The following is a 15,931-nucleotide window of genomic DNA, read 5'->3' on the forward strand; positions in this document are numbered from 1 at the left end:
CTCCATATTGCCCGTAGTCCACAGACACACATACACTCACAGGCCTGGAAGAACGGGCCTAAGATGGTTTACTTTTGGCAATCAAAGCATCATGCTGTCTTCCTTTTGATTTTGAGGAGTTTAATCACTTTAAGAAACTTTTGTGACGATGACTCAACCAGACCTACCTACCTACCTTCCTATGCTGTCTGCACTATGAGAGACTGTAGTTTTAAAACTGAGAATAAAACGCTTTGATATTACATCAGCAGTCTATTCATCTTCAAAAGGAAAAGAATTGCTTGTCTCCCTCGATGAAAGCGATTAAAGAAGAGCTATATATGTATATATATAGCTTTTATGTTCCTTTATTAAAAGTGAAATTGTGGTCTGGTAGCCTCTGTTTTTTTTGCATGGATAAGAAAACTTGAAATTATCAGTTTTGGGGTGTGCTTGGATGACATTTGCGACACCTCTAAAAAACGCATGCATACTGATCATATCTCTATACATGTTTCTTTTTAAAAAAAAAAAAAAAAAAAAAAAAGAGTATTAATCCTACGTCCCTGGAAAAATAGAATTTTTATGCTTCACATGAAAATCTCGTTAATCTCCTCTCTTAATCACTCGTTTCTGATAGGATATAATTAATTTTTTTGTGTTATAACACAATTTTATTTTTTAAGAACATTCTTTCCAATTTAAACGGGCACAGGTCTGGACATAGATTGCTGTTTTGATCAACTGATTGTAAGAAAGTGAAATGCATATAGATTCCGTTAATCAAATTAATAATAGAAAGACCCTATTAATCAAACTCCCTTCTTAAATAACCAATGTTTTATTAACACAATTACATCAGTACTCTATTGAGATGCAATAGCCAATAAAAAATTTGAAGGTAAGTGTTCGTGTGTGTGTGTATATAAGCTAAGCTAGCCCCCCAAAAAATAAGAAATATATAGAGATGCTGGCAATCTTGAGTGAATCAAATTCTGGATACTCATTACTGGTCGCATCTCATCGTCGCATCTTCTCACTGAAACCGTCAAGTTTCCTGTCGAACACCTTCTGTAACTTACGGTCACCATTGACCATTAGAAGTTTATGAAGGAGACTCTGTAACTTCAATGACGATGCTACTGGAAACGAAGAGTTTGGTCTGCAAGATAACTAAAGATGACGTAAATGCTACATATTTCTAGACTGGTCGTTTCCCATTTTATGAACGTCAAATGATGCACAAATTAAATCTTCAATACCATCCCAGGTCTCCCAACAACGCTGACGTGCTAAGAGATTATCAAGGGCAAATATTTCTTCACAGGGAATCAATGTTTGTCATTTGGTATTTGTTGAAATTTGCAAATCACTGTGATTCTCTACAAATTCTATTACCATCTTAAATCAAAACAAGACATAACCTTAATTTGTTTCCTAAAAATGTCCACTAAGATACAAAGAAGAGGCAGGTTAATGCCACCTACAAAATGTTCCAGTATCAACAAAATTCGTGCGCTCGAACATTTCCAGGAAATGTTCTAGCGTTGGAGATTTAAATCCACGGTGACTCTTTTTCTCCACACTGGTATATGGTAATCAATGGTGCTCTTGACTCATGACCAACTAATGTAGAACAGTCCTTCCTGTGATCCAAACCATGTCCCCCAACTATGGTTCTGCCTAGATAAGTACTCTTCATAGCTTTTTCCTTCATTCAATGTCTTCACGAGTCCTGCAGAATCAAATTTGTAAATGGTAAAAGATTAAACGAGTGAAATAGCACCTGAAGGTTATCCATCCTGAAATAAGAGAACAGATAAAGAACCAGAGACTCATCACGATACAAGGCAGGTGGCTTACTTTCGGATCTCTTCCAACACACAGTTGAGAGAACTGAATCAGAAATTTTTTCCTCGAAAAGCAGCTTGCCAGACTTGATGCTCCAAAGTCGCAAACTGCAATCCTCTCCTCCTGAGAAGAATATATTAGTGGTAAACACAAAATAATTTCTGAAGCCTTTATCCAAGTAAAATGGCTTTTAAAAGTACTGGCATGAATTGAAATGGAACAAACCTGCCATAACAAATCTCTCCGATTGGTCTACTCCAAGCTGTAAACGAGTATGAGAGTTCACATGTCCTTCATAAGATTGCACAGCACCTCTCTTAGTCATGCGTTGATCATAAAGCTTAATCTACAAGAGAAAATACAGAAGCAGGAAAATGAAGATCCTTTACTCTTAGTTACCATTTTAAAAATGTAAAAGAAATTTGTGGACTAAAAAACTGGGCGATATTGAAGCTAGAAACTGAAACAGCAATGAGATTTATTAGCAATTACGGAAAACAAAAAAGCAGGCATGGTAAATAAAATAACTAACAGGAAGGGGGGCGAAAGCATGCGAGACATGAGGCCCTTTTATGTGTGATTATAGAGCTTTCCTTTTTCAGAGAAACAATGGGTTTACAACCCTATTAGTCCTACAACAAAATATTGACCCCCTACCTCAAAAATAGCAATCAAGTCCTTGTACGTAAAAAAAAACTTAATTCATGTCAGCCCTCCATCGAATGTGAACAGTAACTATGCTCTTGACACTGCACATTTCCTTTGAACCTTGGTTGACATGCATTTTCTCATAAATATTAATATTTTATTAATTTTGAAGATTTTTTTGAATGATAGTAAAAATTAAATTTAAATTAAAACAAAATTTAAAAAAAAAATGAAACGAGCAATGAAACATCAAAATAATTTTTTAATAAGAAAAAAAAAGGAATACTACCATCACTGCCCCGCCAACACACACCATAGCCAAACAACCATTACCCCCATCACCCACCATGGCCAAACCATCATCAAAACCTTCCTTCAACACTCCGAATGCAAACAGGTTACAGAAGATCAAAATGACTTTGAACACAAACCAAACAGCTAAATACATATACATATACAACACCATCACCCACCATGGCCAAACCATCATCAAAACCTTCCTTCAACACTCCGAATGCAAACAGGTTACAGAAGATCAAAATGACTTTGAACACAAACCAAACACCTAAATACATATACATATACAACACCATCACCCACCATGGCCAAACCACCATCACCATAACCATCTTCCATGGTCAAACCACATCATTAAAACCTCCTTTATGACACCCCCAACAATGGTAATGTGCCTAGCTACATTTCAGCTGGTGCCCACGTCAACAACAACAATGACATATTAGAGTAGCAACTTTTACAATAACATATAACAATGCTGATGTTGATATAAGCTACAATAACAACAACAATGTTGGCAACAACTCTGCAGCAAACACCACAGCCTCCACCTTAGCCTCCCTACACTTCCACAGCCAGCCCATTACAACAACCAGTACCACTGCCACTGATAGTTTTCATATTTGTAATTGAAGTGTGATAAAGGCACTCAAGCATTTTGAGGATACTCTCTCAATATAGAGTTGTTTCATGTGGCAAATGAGATTGATACAACATGCATGAGTTAGGAAGAAACATAAGATTCTTTTTTTTTCCCTTTCTTCATCGACCTTTTGCCTCGAAAGGGACTGTAAAAAAAATCTCACCCTGAACATTAGCAAGTTTTAATCCTTCATTCTTAACACTAACAAAATGCCCTTAATAGGCTATCACAAGGAAACATCATAAAAAACCAACTTTTCCACTCTTTATAGCTACTCATGGAACAGTTCACCTTTACTTGTCTAAACTTGAACCAAATGCACCCCAAACAGAAAAGCACACATAAGCCAAAGAGATGGAAATGGGAGATTTACAGAATAAACTGAGAGAGAGAGACTTGGGCTGCTTTTGGCCCACCTAGGTGGAACAAAATATAGACCAATTATCTCAAATTCACTGCAGGTTGGTCATGATGCTTTTGCAAGGCTTTCAGACATTGTTTCATATACCTTGTTATTTCAGACAACTCATGCAATAAATTCTTATTGTTGCTTATCCACATGTATATCTCAACCTCCCTCAAAATTGAAATGGACTTTCCAGCTATCAGTCCACCTAGATGCAGAGGGTGGGGGAGGGGTTTGGTTAAACTATCAAAAATATTTTATGATAATACAAAAGGTAAATTAAATGCTCTTGTTGGGCCATGATCCAATCACTTAGTGAACTACTTATTGAAAGGAGAAAATTCTGCACCTTGTCATCTCCTTATACATATTAAGTTAGAAAAAAAAAGATGCTTTGATATGTTATTAAAACTATTCAGGAGCACCTTAGTAAGAGGACATCCACAAAAAGAATCAAAAGAATGGCAAACTATTAGTCAATACTAACCAATCCATCCATAGAGCTAGCCAAGAAGTACTGGTCATAAGACTGAAGCGATACCAAACTAGAGATTCAAAAGAAAGCAGAAGTTACATAAATTGAGAGAAAATATTAAAACTAGAAACCAGGAATTACAAGTTTTAGAAGTCCACTAACCTGCATACAGATGAAGGCATCAAAATAGTACGAGAAGGGTATATGTTTCCTTTGACCTGCAAAACATCACATCCAGGTTAGTTACCATAACTTTACCGAAATGAGCAGTTCCAAATGAGTAAGAGATACAAAGTAAAAAAAAAAATGAGTAAGAGATATAGCAGTTCAATGCTTAATTCATCACTAATGAGTAAGAGATATTGTGTAAAAAAAATCACAGCAGGAAAGGAAAAGAGCTAAAAGAGAAAGAAAAAAAACTGAAATTACCAAGCTCAAATACAACACAAAACAAAACTACTACAATCACCCAAGTTTTCACAAACTGGTTCCTCAATGAACAATAAAAATACAGAACAAAATAACCAGCTGTGAAGTTACCCTTTGCTTAGCTGTAGGAGGTATCCAATGTGAAAAAAGTTACAGCAGGTAAAATTTTACATGATATTTGATCTTTATGATTTAGGTTTTTATTGAACACTGTAGAAGTTTAAAAAAATGGAACTGTAAAATCAGGATCAAACCCATGAATTGGTGCTATTGACCAAACTGTAAAATTGGGATCAAACCCATGAATTGCTGCTACTGATCAAGTTCTTTTTTACCAAAATAAAAAGTTTTCTGGTGTTTAAGTTCATCTATTTCCTAATAATTTCTCATCACCTTTTTTTTTTAAAAAAAAAAAATCATTAAATTAAGTGCAATAATTATGAAATAGATGATCCATGCACAACTTCAATAGATGAATAGATTCTAATGACTTTAAAAGTGAGGACACTAAGGAATCCCGGTGTCCTCTAAAGGATTCTCTTTCAGCAGAACAGCGATGTAGTAGTGCCCTTCTGTAAAAATCAAGTATATTCCACAAAATTTCAAGTTAAAGGCATGCACAGCTTTATGCATTCATTTCTTTGAACGAAAACAAAACCTGGGAAAAGTATATAGAATGAATTTAGAAAAAAACACTGCATTTCAATTTTTTGGATGCTGCTGAAGGGAAAAGTAAAGAAAATTTCTTATTGATTTTTTATTATTATTTCTCATTTCAATTTGGGGTTTTGATTGGTCAGACATGAACTTAAGACCTAATCCAATCCCCTGGTGCTAATTCTAATTTGAGTTTTATTTCTCTTTGTGATTCCTAGATGTAGAAGTCAATTTAGTTAACGTTGGTACCATCCTCTCAAGTTCCATAATATTTTTCTTAGATGAATGTTCACTCTGGGAACAACTTGGCAACGAATTTGGTACCTGCAAAATTTATCATATCTAAATGTTTTAATACCTCAAACCATTGTTTGCTAGAACTTGGACCCTGTCTGCCCAGTGATGAATAAGGTATTCTATGCCTAATAAATCTATCTGAAACCCTCTCTTGTTTTTCACGAACATCAACGGTCAAAATTGCTCCATTTCTTAGCCCACATAAAACAATGTTCCCCTGCAGCAAAAGAAAAACCAGATATATTTCAGAAATTGTAAGACAGTTGATTGACAAAGGTCAATAATGACGAGTGGCTCCAATTGTTTGTGATTATGTTCCAAGTGCCTCATGATGTTTAAAATGACATTAAACTTATCGGTAGAAAGCCACTGAACTTACTATACGACTTGCAGATTGAGCTCTCAGCATGCAAAACTAAAATTCAGAAACAGAATCATTTTCCTTTTTCATCATTTTCAGTCTGTCAAATTGCTAACCCTCATATATAAAGGTCCCGCAATTTGAGCAAATAGGTTCAGTTTGGTTTTAGCGTGAGGTTCAGGATAAAATATCCTTTATCAATTTATCAAAACATTTCCACGTCTTTAACCATCATAGTACAGTCACGTGAGATGATAATGTCCCGGCGGCCATAAGGAAACTTAACGCATGTGTCATGTGTGGTACCAAAGAGGATTAGAATGTTACCGATGGATCAAGCTGTTGAGACAAAACATCACTTTTGCTTCTACACACCCATGATGTCATTCCAGTTTCCAAATTGACCAGGGCTGCTCCTACATTTGTTCCTGTAACCAGAAATAAACAAACATGTTAATTCCTGAAAATAACACAGAATTAATGTCAATGGGTTTTAACTATCGTTAAATTCCTCCAAATAAATCATCAAACAGACCTCATCTCAAATAACATGTATAGTGGTAAATAATTAACATCCAAGTGGTAAACGACAGACTGGACCTGGCAAGTTTTTATTTATCTTTTCAAAGCATCAATCTAAAAGACAAAAGAAGCAAACTAAATCCAATAACATGCAAAACTCCAAGATACAGGTTTCTAGCAAAGTTCTATATCCCAAATCCAGAGTAGTAAACATAATACAAATCCCAGTTAATTTCAAGACTGATACACTAAAATGAAAAAAGAAGAAGAAGAAGAAGAAAGATGAATACTTGCCAATCACTGCCCGATTCGAGTTATAACTGCAATCTGCAGTCCAAATGGTGCAATTGAAATCAGCAGTTTTGCGCATCATTTCACCTAGAGCAGAACTTGAATCAAAATCTACTGGTTCGACAAGGTTAAGAATATAAACAGATCCTCCGGATGTCTCGGATCCAAGAGTAGTTATCCTGTTTCCTTGCATTAAGGAATTACAAGTGCAAAAATAGAATTCTCTGCTTTCATAATGAAACTGTATTGTCCATATAACAGGTATGAGAAGTGAAAAGGGAGTGGCTCGAGCAAACAAGATGTGCCAAGAGTGAAATCCAAATATGTAAGCTATAAAGGCCACTAATCAAGAAGAAAACACAACAGCAACACCACAATTTAACAGAAGACAATGCATGCCCACCACACCCTGCAAGATCTCTTTATCTCATAACACTGAGATTTCCAGGACAGGAAATGACAACTTTTAGACTGGTAAAAGAATCCATTATATAAGGCTGACAACACCCAAGACAAACAAAGAGATCAAATCTCCTGAACAATCAAGACCAAATAGCGAAAACAAACATGGGCAAGTTCGATTGCTAGTAGATTGACTAGTGATTTCTAAAGAAAAAAACCATATGAACATGTAAATTAAAAGCAATGGACAAACTAATTAAGTAAAAAATGAAATTGAAATAGGATACAATGCCCGCTGGATGGGAGAGTGTTTTCCACACATTTTTATACAAGATATATTTGAAGACATATGTAGAGAAGCTCCTGGAGGTCTCCAGATACACCCAGGGTCTTTACCACACTCTGCTCTCTTCTCTTCAACAACAGGCCACATACGATCTGGAATGCATTCTACCCCATGATTATGTTCTCCAACTTTTCCAACTTCAAAAAGACTGCGAGAGCACCAAACTTGAAAAGAAATAGCCAGTAATGTACACTAATAAATATTATAGTCACAATAAAACGACAAAAGATGCGGAAGAACTGCATAATGATAAGACAAGCAAGTCACAAAAGCACATAGTTATCTCAAAACTAAACAGTAAGTCAACATTGCTACTGAACTTAGCAGAGAAAAAAGAAAGGATCCTTTGATTGCACAAAGGAAGCTGTGGCAAAGAGTGATACTTTTCTGCAGGACATACAAAGGCACACAAAAATAGTTATGTGCTAATAAAGTCAAGCTAGAAGCATATTTTGGTGAAAGTTCTGCCGTGCTCTCTGATGGTGGAGCATATTTGTTCTTTTATATATATATATATATAAAAACCTCTAAGAACCTAATGGTCATATGTTAATAATGCCACATATTAGGAAAGAAAAGTCCAGACCTAGATACATTGTGGCAAATCAAACACCTATATAATCACAAACATATCAAAGCTCCAGTATCACCATGAAAAGATACTCTTCAAGAAAACCATGAAAATATTTCCAGACAAGAAAATGGTTAAATGATACTATCAAATATAGTAAACACAATAATTCCTATAGAAAGTACTCAAATCTTTACACTTTATCTGATTCTCTCTGAAGTGAGATGCAAATTTTGCAAGAAGGTTTATGTTGAGAATAAAATGTCACCAAGCAATTATACAACATGCTTACAAGACACAGACTTCCACATAACAACGCTAATTATTATATACCAGGTTAACTAACGAAATTCCACTACTATCTAGGGCTTAACATCATAGTTTACAAGTTAATCTGCTAGGAAGCATGTAAATGTTTCTTCGTAACCTCAAGCACTAAAACTGTTTTGAGCTTCATGCAAATGTCAGCAGCAGGATGCTGGAAAATAGCAAATCAAATTATAAGCACCAATTATACCTCAGAGAGCCATTTACACCGCCTGTTATTAGAACATTTGCTTCAGTTTGACCTTCTGCTGTATGAATATCAATATGTATTTGGTCCATGGCACTATCGGCTATCTTTTCAGTTGACCGGTACTTCCAAACCTTCAACATAAATAAAATTATAAAACAACAATAAATTTGGGCAATCTCTAATGAGAGAAGGCAATAGCACAGAAATTCACTCTGAAATCCATAAAGGTTTTTGAAAATCCAGCAAGATCTTGAAATGTTAATTGACATATCAAAAATTGACAGCAATTTGTTTCAAACCAGTGAAAAAAGTCGTCACAATAGATAGGAATAAATGGCAAGATTACATTAAATTTTAATAATTTTGAGATGTCATTTTTAGTACATTTCCAATGGTTACAACAAAGGAAAGAATGAATGGAATTCACCTCTGTTAAACAATGCATGCCTTTACCCTTCACTGACTAAAGGCACTAACATTCACTCATCAAGGGATTAAAACATTCACTGATCCATCTAAAGACACACACTGCTCTTCAAATCTCATCCAACATCAAAGTGTCCTGCTCTTCAATTTGAGCTTCAAAACTTATGCAATAAATTTCCGGTTCTAATAATTTGTTCATTTAAGAGGCTTTTATAAGTAGTTTAAAAATAATAATAAAGTTCTACTTTAACAGTACAGAAGTGTGTGTTGTTCATGCTGCTGAAATCAACAGAAGAAACCTCAAAACAATTGCATTCAAATTTACAAGCCCATATTTTATCAGCATACCACTGGTTGGGATGCTTGTATCTTTAGGAATTCCTCCATGAAGTCACACTTCCCCTTGCTGGAAGTTATTACATTACCATTCAACTCCCTACCCTGAAGCAGTTGGGATATTCTTACTCCAGTTCTCCTACAAAAGTTGGATTCCTGCAGCATTGAAAGAAGTTAAAGAAACAACCAAGGATAAGTTACAATATTTGGGAACACACCCATCAAAGGAGCAGGAAAAGGCGAAACATACAGTTGCTTGTATATATTGGGTAACTTAAGATGCATATCTAATTTGTTATAAGTTAGCATAAAATATTCTCATTAGAACAAATTTAACGAAAAGGAAAAGATCATTATTTCTAGACAGATTTAAAACAGCCACGGCAATAATCTTGACTTGCTGGAATGCCTAAATAATTTTACATCATGATAGATGGAACACTCAAGATTAGTTAAGTTACACACACCACTATCATTTTTTTCCTTCCAATCTATATGTATGTGAAACCATTGGCTTGGAAGCAATACATACAATATAAAATGATGGAGAATTCTATCATTTGCCACACAATTTTACTTTCATTATTGGGGTGTACACCACACCATTTTATTATTGAGAAACAATTCAAGCTCTAAAACTGAAAGATCACAAACTTTCTTATCTTCATAGAGAATTTTAAATTTACGAAGTAAAGACAGGTTCTTCCAAAACCAGAAATAGCATCTCAATTTCTCATACAAAAAGCATGCATGAAGAGCAAATAAATGATGAATGAAGCCCCTAACTTTGGGAAAGTGCCAGTGTTATGAACAGGAATCATGGAAAGTGATAAATATGCCGAAACCAATTTTGATCACCTATGACAGGAAGAAGAAGTGAGAACAGCATAAACAAAGTAAATGATTTTAGTTTATCTCACAATACTCGTGGATTAAAAGACCACAAATTTTGATCACGTATGACTAATGGGCATTTTGCCCAGTATACTAACTCCGCAAAGCAAGAAGAGGGAGCAAGCCTTGGAGTTCCAAGTTCTACCTTTTTCCAAAAAAAGATTAGAAAATGAAAAGAAAGCTAATGTAGGAGAATCCTATTAGACACATTGCAACACATATTACATTATTTAAAGTAATCACCCCTGAACAACTTTAAACAAAAACCAAAAAGTTCAAAGCTTTATTTCAGACACAGATTAAAGCCATTGTTAACAACACTAAGCATCCATCACCAATTAACACGGAATTGACATCTTTAATGAAAGCACTTGAAACCCAATAAATCATACACTAAAATAAATACAACAAATACTGACCTGGGTATTGTTTGTAGATGGTTTTTTAGCATTGTTTGAAGAAGAAGAAGAGCGAGAGGAACCCGGAATTGGGCCTTTGAGAGGAAAATACCTGTTCTTCTCTTTGTCATAATAAAACCCCGGAAGTTCTGCGAACAAATTTTATTACTAGTCTTATTAGCAACAAAACAAAAAATCAAAAAATAAAAAAACCAGAAGAAGAAGAAGGGGAACCTTGTGGCATGTTTTTCCAAACAACAAAGAACTGTCTTGCTGTCTTTGTTGGTATGCTTTTTGTTTGGGCAGAGAAATTAGGAAGGACAAATCAAGGAAGGAAGAAGCAAGCGGGGGGTGACGGCGCTTTTAAACTGTAGCTGCTGATGGTTTTAACTTGTAGTTCCATCTCTGTCGGTTCCTTCGAGTTCTCCACAATCTAGGCTTCCTCGAAAATAAGTGAGGGCAAGCCTCAAAGAAAGCCCCCTAACGATTGGGCCAGTAACAATCTTGCTCCCAAACAAATATTTGTATCAATTCTATCTCTAAATAATTTTGATTTCTCAATTACGACCTTAATTCCTAAACAAAAAAAAAAAAAAAAACGTTAAAAACAACTTTTTTATTACAAAATAAATTACAACCTGGGTTTGATTTTCACCCACTATCATAAATGGGTGAAAATACTTAATTTCGAATTCCTAAAACGTAAAGGACAAAATTGATACAAGTTTAATCTTTTCAATTTTTATTCTTTTAATGATGGGAAAAGCTACTGTGTGGTTTTTATTAAACTTTATGTATTGTTAATTTATGTCAAAATAGGGTTAAAAATAAAATATTTAAATAAAACTCAATGATATTTATTAAACATATTAAATAAGTTCTATTTTATAGAGTAATTTTTAAAAAATATTTATAATAAATTCTAAAAACAATATTGTGATTAATTAAAAGCAATAAATTACTCTTAACAACTCTTAGCATGTGGCATAAGATGCTCATTATTCGGATCTTTAATTATTAAATATATTATAAATCCTTTGAGATAGAGATTAATAATTTTTATTTTTTATTCCATATATATATATAGAGTATTTTTCTATAATTATATTATATTTTCTCTCTCTAAAAAAATATTTACTTAACTATATGAGAAATATATTCACTTAGACATCTTGGATTTTCTATATTCATTAAAAACAAAAAAATTACAAGTATTAGTCACAAGTTATTTTGACCTACCCACAAATTATTTTGACCTGCCGGCATGCTGTTAGACCATTTAAATGATTGCATGCATGTACAATATATAAAAAAATGTAAATCAAAGCAATCTAATTGGAGATTTAAATTAAGATCGAGAAAAGCATTGCTTTAAACGGTGTTGTTAGTGAAAGAACCTGCATGTAATTCAAGAGGTGCAGTTAATTTGTGCAGATTTGTCGAAGGTTTCAAAGTGCAGAACTCTCGAAGGTAAGTACTTAGAAACAAAGAACCAAATGTCTTCCCCATTCAATCCTCATGCCTCATTCTTGCTTTGAATATATATACCGCTATTAATCTAATTTGTTGCTAGAACGGGGAAAGCCGGCAAGGACCATCAAATTACAAGATTGACAGCACTGTGTCTCCTTGAATATCGGAGTCTTTTCAAGTGGTCTTTTGTTGTTGCTTTGGTGGACAAAGGGTCTCTGCTTTAGAATGGGGAGCAATGCTTTTGCATATATAGAAATGGCCTTCACAGGTCGTTCTTTTCGAAGCAGTTTTTTTTTTTTTTTTTTTAATGAATTGTCACAAACCATTACATATAAACTTGAGAAAAATCAATGCATGAGAAACTGCATGCCCAGTTGTAATTATAATTCGGTATTGAATTTAGATTTCTTGAAGAAGTTAAGAAACTATAAAATATTTTATCAGATTATAGGAAGACGAAGCTAGACACAAAAAGCGGGGGAAAACGAAGAGAAGGATGCTACTTGATTATTGGATACAAGTTTACAGCCAAAGTATGCTTTCGTACTACTCTATGACATTCGAAGTTACAGAATTAGTCCAGCTAGAAACTACTTAGAACATTAATACAAGAAAACTCCATTGCTTCAACTGATCTTCAAACTCTTTGAAGATTACGTACTGCTATTATACCAACACCGTCAACAAGCATACCAGTACGAGTCTTAAACCTTATTTCTGTAGGGTGAATTAGTATCATTGCCACAACAATCATTTTTTCTCTTGCAAGGCCCATGAATCCCATGCAAGTTGATCTATGGGGCTCTGATTATAGTACATCCCACAAGGCAGCAGAGTCGACTCCACAAAATTAAAATCAAAATCAAAGTTAGAAGTTTCAAATGAAGCATCCATTTGCTGCCCAGCACCGATTAACTCACTGCTGATCTTCTCAATTTCCACTTGCTGCTCTGGCTGCTTTTTTTCAGGTATTATGGATTGAGTGGGTTCGTAGCCACCAGCCCACATGCAGCTCTCATCTAACATGCCAAACTCGGATGGATGTGAAGTAGAAGAGAATATAAGAGCACTGCCGATTGAAGATTGGCTTGCAGTACTCTCCAAGAAAGCTTGCGTTTTAGGGTTTTGGTATTCATATGTTAATGAGGATGAGAATTCGTGTGATAAGGGAGGATTAGTATCAGGAGCAAGAGGAATCATAGGGAATGGAAGAGGGGGTGCTTTCATAACCATTGATGAGATATCACTGATTTGTGAATTCACTGTGAAAGTTGAGGTGGGTTGTTGATGGGAATGATAAGAGAGCTTCCATGCATTGTTGTTATTGTTGTGTTTATAATTAGAAGAGAGGAGATTGTGAGTGTTTGGATCTAACCCTTGTGCAATAAGCTTCTTTTTTATGCACGAGTTCCAGAAGTTCTTGACCTCGTTGTCAGTTCTGCCAGGCAAATGCTTAGCAATTTGAGCCCATCTATTGCCTAGTATCCTGTGAATATCAACGATGATCCTCTCTTCTTTTGCGGTAATTGAACCTCTTTTGAGATCCGGTCTCAGGTAGTTTATCCATCTCAATCTACAACTCTTTCCACACCTTTCCAGCCCTGAAAGAATAATTATAAGCAACCATTTCAAGGAAAAGAAACAATACAATGGGGGGGGCTGGCTGTGAAAGAAAGAGGATTAAAGTAGAGCTCTACTAAATAAGAGAGAACTAAATTAAAAGATCAAAGAGCACTAGAGTTTTATGTACACATACATACCTGCTAGATTTGGAACAGAACTCCAAGAACCATGACCATGGATGGTTATATATTTTATTAGCTTCTCGTCTTCTTCTGGAGACCATAGCCCTCTCTTAACTTTCTGTTTTCTGCAGCATTGATGGCCCGTTTTATTTCCCAAACCCTCCTGAATATCACAACTCACCATTTAGAATTGATCAGGGGTGCTTCCTTCCTTGTGTCTTCTAGCTAATCTTCTGCGGGTTTAAAAATGCTAACGTCTTGCACCTTTATATAAAGGTAGTTTTCCTTTCTTGATTCTGCTTTGGACGTCTATATGCAAATCAAAATGGAGAGAGAGAGGAGGGGGGATTGTGTGGAAATTTAACTTTGGGTGTACTCATGAGAGGACCACTGGTCTCACTGAGTGTCTTGGAAACTTCAAGTGTTCTTTTGAACCTTTGCTCTCAACTTGATTACTACTTTCCTTTTAACCAAATAAAAAAACACGTTACTGCTAATAATTGGGCTGATTAGTAATTTGACACAATCAATTAGTTACAAAACATGATACCTGAAGAAGCAACATCCTTGTATAGCACATATACCTGTAAGGTTTGCTCGATATATCTTCATGTCTAATTAAACCAGCTAGCTACATGAGAATAAGAAAGGTTTAATTATGCGGATGATGATATAAAGATATTTGTCCTTTTTACGTGGAAAGTATATATTGAAAATATATTTACGAGAGGATTGAGAGGACCAGGCTTGAAATGTAATCCGCAAATAAACCCAAACACGACTAAATGCCTTAAAAGAAAAGAAAATTAAAACTAGAGGTGGGGGTTTTGAGCTTTTCACAATGATTCTTGTGTTATTGTTAACTTCGAGAGGCGTGTGGGTAGAGTTGCCCATTTCAAGTAGTGTATGCGGTGGCTTTCAGTTTTTAAAAATACTTTTTTATTTTGTCATTAAAAGTGGTGTGTTGTTTTCTTTTTATTGGTGTAATATATATTTTCAATGATGATCTGGTTTGGGGCTTTTCTTTTTTTTCTGGTTTTCTTTTCTCTTCTTCTTTCAAAAATTACACTTTAGTCCTCTTTGTTATTGGTATTTCAACTTGGGATATTATTCTTTTGATATCTAATTCTATTTTTAACCACTTTATATAAGTTTTATGTGTTTTCAATTTTATCTTTTAATTTCAATTTAAAAATATTATATTTTTCAATTTCATCCTTATTATTTTGATTTTTAATTTTTTTTCCTTTGTTTTTTTTGTAAAAGTATTATTTATTTTTAATTTCATTATTCAATCCAAATTGATGGTAGTATGTTTTCCAATTTGATTCTCACTGTTTTGGTGTCTATTTTTTTCTTAGCTCTTTGGAAAAGTTATTATTCTTTTCAATTTCACCCTTCAATCATAAATTTGTTTTTATTTTTATGTCGATTTTGATTCTCATTTGTTTTTATTTTTTTTCCTTTTACTAAATTATTTTTTTTTCAATTTCACTCTTCAATAAAATATAAAATTTATTTGGTATTTTAGTCTTTATCATCATTCTTTTAATTACTATTTTTAAAATGTTTTTTGTATAATTAAAATTATATTTTTAATTTCACCCTTCAATATTTGATTAACTAAGAATTAAACTTCATGATTTTTTCAAATAGGGTACTTTGGGTTTAATAACCCGGGTCATGAGTTTGAAAAGTTAACACAAGTTTTTTTAAAAAAATATATTTATAATTTATTTTTTATTGGGTTATTTTAATTTTATAATTTGGGACACAGTATCTCGGGTTGGCGCAACCTTAATTATCAAGGCTATAAGTTTGTTATACTAACTCGAGTTAACCACGACCGGTTTTTTTTCCCCATTTTGTTCTTCTATATTTAATAAGATGTGGATTGAGATATATTGTTTGTCCTCTTTTAAAAAAATATATTTTTTCTAGTTATCCTAATTACTTCTCTTTTCAAA

At 34.2% G+C, this 15,931-nt stretch overlaps 2 protein-coding genes across 2 annotated transcripts; both read right to left on the reverse strand.

Moving 5' to 3' along the window:
* Positions 1–1,314: 1,314 nt before the first annotated feature.
* Positions 1,315–11,185, reverse strand: LOC118042422 (uncharacterized). Its single transcript, XM_035050085.2, has 13 exons — positions 10,981–11,185; positions 10,768–10,895; positions 9,467–9,610; positions 8,693–8,823; positions 7,546–7,752; positions 6,860–7,035; positions 6,371–6,471; positions 5,744–5,899; positions 4,462–4,517; positions 4,312–4,369; positions 2,056–2,176; positions 1,843–1,953; positions 1,315–1,714 (listed from the first exon to the last, which is right to left on the reverse strand). Exons 1-13 carry the CDS (start codon positions 10,988–10,990, stop codon positions 1,596–1,598), a joined length of 1,518 nt encoding a protein of 505 aa, XP_034905976.1. The 5' UTR covers positions 10,991–11,185; the 3' UTR covers positions 1,315–1,595.
* Positions 11,186–12,747: 1,562 nt separating this feature from the next.
* LOC118042429 (myb transcription factor 42) lies at positions 12,748–14,302 on the reverse strand. Its single transcript, XM_035050094.2, has 2 exons — positions 13,980–14,302; positions 12,748–13,820 (listed from the first exon to the last, which is right to left on the reverse strand). The coding sequence occupies exons 1-2, from the start codon at positions 14,146–14,148 to the stop codon at positions 12,970–12,972; spliced, it is 1,020 nt and encodes a 339-aa protein (XP_034905985.1). The 5' UTR covers positions 14,149–14,302; the 3' UTR covers positions 12,748–12,969.
* Positions 14,303–15,931: the final 1,629 nt, after the last annotated feature.

Source organism: Populus alba, chromosome 1 (assembly GCF_005239225.2).
Source record: "Populus alba chromosome 1, ASM523922v2, whole genome shotgun sequence".
NCBI lineage: Eukaryota > Viridiplantae > Streptophyta > Magnoliopsida > Malpighiales > Salicaceae > Populus > Populus alba.

Bases quoted from the DNA above. Each gene is read 5' to 3' on its own strand.
- LOC118042429 (XM_035050094.2), bottom strand. From the start codon at position 14,148: ATGGTGAGTTGTGATATTCAGGAGGGTTTGGGAAATAAAACGGGCCAT. The intron at 13,821-13,979 runs GTATGTATGTGT...TTATTCTTTCAG, and splicing joins TTCTGTTCCAAATCTAGCAG to GGCTGGAAAGGTGTGGAAAG.
- LOC118042422 (XM_035050085.2), bottom strand. The intron at 4,518-5,743 runs GTATTAAAACAT...GATGTTTTGCAG, and splicing joins CTAGCAAACAATGGTTTGAG to GTCAAAGGAAACATATACCC. The intron at 1,954-2,055 runs GTTTGTTCCATT...TATTCTTCTCAG, and splicing joins GGAGAGATTTGTTATGGCAG to GAGGAGAGGATTGCAGTTTG.